At 49.5% G+C, this 4023-nt stretch overlaps 1 protein-coding gene across 1 annotated transcript in view; it reads right to left on the bottom strand.

Annotated features, from left to right (window-relative positions):
* The window catches only part of DHRS7C (dehydrogenase/reductase 7C), a 46758-nt gene that overhangs the window by 6870 nt on the left and 35865 nt on the right, over nucleotides 1–4023 (bottom strand). Inside the window, exon 6 of the mRNA XM_006029346.2 lies at nucleotides 133–288. Within this exon, the coding sequence (XP_006029408.1) occupies nucleotides 133–288 (156 nt within the window). The remainder of the gene's footprint in view (nucleotides 1–132; nucleotides 289–4023) is intronic.

The following is a 4023-nucleotide window of genomic DNA, read 5'->3' as shown; positions in this document are numbered from 1 at the left end:
TTTCCCATCATCTCACCTCTCCTCTGATTGCTATCATCTCTACTCCTCTCCCCACCCCCCGCCATTCATCCCACACCAACTATATAATTGTTCTACACCCTCATTATTACTCCTTTCCTTTTTAAACCTTACATTTCCAAATTGAGGCCTCCCAGTTGCCAGGTTCTGGCTGAATGTGGTATGATCGGATGAACGTTGGACTCACAGTACTGATGCAAACATCAAATTCTTCCACTTCTGCTCTAAGACAATCAAAGAACCCCTGAGCAGCATGCTTAGAAGCAGCATCTAAAATAAAAACAGGAGAGAGTGACTTATAAAATACAAAAAAAAATATTTTGTCCAGTCCTTCATGCTCCTTCTTTGCATCTCAGCCTAAACATGGTACAGATTTCCAGAGAGAGAAAAGGAACCCACAGCTACCAGTATAACATAAATTCTTTAGCTGGGGACAGGCAAAGTGGCAGATCATGCAGAGACTGTTACAAAAGTCCCTAGCTAAGGCTGAGTTTAGCATTGCACTTAAAGCTGCATTGCAACATATGAAGAATTCAGTATTTCCTTCACATAATTAATGGGTCTTACTCTATAGCTGCATCCACACAAGGCACTGACTGTACAGTTATTACTGTGCAGTCACTTAGTACTTGCATATACATGTCATAAATTACAGAGCAGTAACCATAATTACTGCACAGTATCATTGCTGAACAGTTCTTAGGTGATGCTAACTGCTTAGTAGCTTGTTACTACTGTGCAGTAGCATCACGTCACACTTGCTGCCACACAACACTACTATACAGTAAGGATGTGTGAAATGCCTGGGTTTCATTTTGCTTTTGGATTTGGCGTTTTGGAGGGACAGTGTTTCACTTTGGTGTTTCATAGGGCTCTCCGAAATGGCTGTTTCTCATTTCATTTTGGATTCGGTGTTTCGAATCACTGTCCCATTTCATTTTGGCCGAAACTGTTTCGGAGAAGTTTCGGAATTTCGACAGTATTTTGGTTTCAGCCATAGGCTATAATGGGTGTAACCCAGGTGGTGGCCCCATAGTTGCCACCCCTGCCCAATATCAGGGATGGTGTGGTGAGAGTGGGGCAGGGCTTCCGGCCATCACCAATTTACTTTCCAGCCGGCCCCTGCTCCCCACAGAGCAGCCCATGGTCCCAAGAGGGGCTAACACTTAACTGATTTAACTATTTACACTTTATTTACAAAACAAGAATAATAGGAAAGGTTATTTATAAGTGAACTTAAATGGCATAACCAGAATCACAAAACAAACCAGCATGTATTAGTCAACCCTTGACTCAAGAACTGGCAGCTTTCAGCCACTGCAGAGATTCTACCACAAGGAAGCAAGGTGCTCACTCCCAGCAGCTCCAAAAGGCTTCCCAATAAGCGACAGACTGCAACAGGTTAAGCTCTTCCGGTCTGCAGCAATCAAATTGTATCAAACCCCAACTCCCCAAAGAGGCTGAAGGACAACCCTCTGCGGCAACCAAAAAAACAAGCAACAAGCTAGTAGGCTCCTGCAGCAATCGGCATGACCCAAACACAAAGCTCAGGGACTCCATCCGATGACAATCAGCTGCAGAATAAGGGACAGGACTGAGTCCCCTCTGGGTCAGTCAGTGGCAGAGGGTCAGCAGCACGGGCAGCTCCCAGGAGTCGTTACTCTAAATCCCTGCTCCAGAGGACTGGCCGGGCACCCCACATGCCTCGCAGCTTGCCAATACCGCTCCGAGAGCTGGCCTGTGCCCCGAGCTCCTGGGGACCCTCGTCCTGGTGCTCTGCTGCTCCTCAGGATCCCAATGCCTTGCCTGCTGCTGTCCCACTTCCCCAGGGAAGGTAAGGGGTTTCCTCAACTCACTGGCCCAGCTCCCCGATCCAGATAAAGATGCTGCCTGCGCTCCTGGCTGCTGCCTCTTCTCCGCAGTGGAGTGGGGGGCCAACTGCCACCCCTAGCCTCCGGGATGCATGGCACATCCAGCACACTGCAATGGGGCCTGGGGAGACCAGCTCTCTGCCCCAAGTCCTGTCCGCTGAGGCAGAGAGAGGGAGCTCTGTGCTGCAGGGCTGGCGGCACAGCTGACTGCCCTGCCTTCTTCTCCCAGGGCCTTGGAGGCTCTTCAGAGGGGTCTCTCTGCTCCCTCTGCTGGGTCATCTCACCCCAGCTCTTCTTAGGCCTCCTGTGTCATTCCCCAGAGTCACTGCCAGCAGCCCCCACATGCCAGTTCAGCTGCTGCTTTTATCTCCTCTGGCAGTCCCTCCCTGGCTTGCAAACCAGCCAACCAGGGCTCAGGGTGGCTGGCCCCCCACTCCAGCCATCCCCCTTCCATGCAAATGAGGGGATTGAAAACCCCTTCTTTCGATTGGCTTCTCCTTTTCCACAGGGAAGGGCTCCCCTGGTCCACCCTTGGGGTTGCTCAGAGTTCACCAGTACTGTTTCTAGCCCAGGGTAAGTATCTCAAGCCAATCTGGCGAGCCCACATTGGCAGTCTGTTACATGGGGAATCACAAAACCACCTATATCTTTGTCATTTCTTGCCTGATTCAGATTAAACATGCAGGGATCCTAGCCCCTTTTGAACCATAAAGTCTGCCAGCTTTCAAGGAGATAGGTGCAGAGGTTCCTGGGAAACTGCACCTCATACTGCTGACAAACAAATCTCATGACATGTGTGACTTTGTGTGTGTGCTAAGGTGCTGTGGGGTGAAAACTGCAGGGATGATAGCCCCTTCTGAGGCCTTGAAGTGTGCCAGGTTTAAAGGAAAAAGGTGCAGGGGTTTCTGGGAAACTGTACCACAAACTGCTGACAAGCAAAACTCATGACATATGTGACTTCATGTGTGTAAGATACAGCTGGGTGAAAACTGCAGGGATTGTAGCCCCCGTTCTCACCCTCATAACTCCACTGCAACCAGTAAGACTTAGGACTCTCAAAGATCTTACAGGTCTGGGCTTTCCCCAACCAAGACTGGGTGGTGTCTGAAGGTTATCAGGTGCCTCCTGCTCCTACTCGCCTTTCACCAAGGAGGTTCACAGTCTTGGCATTTCCTGGGGCTGCTGCACCACCAGCAGTCCCACCCAGGCCTCCCTACCCTGGCAGGGTACAGTTTTAGGTCACACCCAGGATGATGTGGGGCCTCCTTTCCCCCATATAGCCATAGCCCTTATAACTCCAAGTTCTTCCTTGTACAGGAGCTCAGCAGGGAGATGTTCTTCCCCTGCTGCCTGGTGAGAAACTAAACTGCCACCTCCAGCTCTGAGAGTGGGACCTTTAATGGCCACCCTCATTAGCACCTGTCCTGCCACATACACAGTTCCTCATGCAGGCGTGAGGGAGGCCTGCCAGGTTTCAGGCAGAGTGGTACAGAGGTTTCTGTGAAACTGCACCTCAAACTGCTGAAAGCAAAACTCATGTAACTTGTATGTATTAAGGGGTGTAGGTTGTAGCCGTGTTGATGTCAGGCTGCAGAAGCATCTAATTTGGGTGTGTGTGCTCTTACTGGATGGAAGGAATAGTAAAGAAGCCAGAGACTAGAATGCAATGCAGGCAAGAAAGCCAGTCAGTGAATATGTAAATTGAGGCATCAGGGCGTGAGAGGCAAGGTTGGGGTGGGGGGCAGAGGGGATGTAGCAAGTAAAAGTGAAGAGGTATCTGCTGCAACCTGGGGAGTCAGATGTCAGGCAGGTTGTAGTGTGTCATAAATCCAATGTCTATATTGAGTCCATGAGTTTCTGTATCTAGGAGGTTGATGAAGTGAAGTTTATAGGCCTGTCTATGAAAAGTGGTTTGTAAATTCAAACAAGCACTGAACCTTGCTAACCTCATCACCAGAAGCCAACTTCCTACTGCCCAAAGCACACAAAATAGATCCAGAGCATGCCATGACAAGAAATGCAAAACCTGCCAACATATCTCCGGTACCCCCACAAACTGCGCACCAGAATCTATCAAAGACAAGAATACCCAACTACCTGTGGGGGAACATTTCTCACAAGAACACCACTCTGG

Source organism: Alligator sinensis, unplaced genomic scaffold (assembly GCF_000455745.1).
Source record: "Alligator sinensis unplaced genomic scaffold, ASM45574v1 scaffold1023_1, whole genome shotgun sequence".
Taxonomy (NCBI): Eukaryota; Metazoa; Chordata; order Crocodylia; family Alligatoridae; genus Alligator; species Alligator sinensis.
Note: the sequence above shows the minus strand (reverse complement) of the source record. Positions and strands in the feature narration are given on the sequence as shown.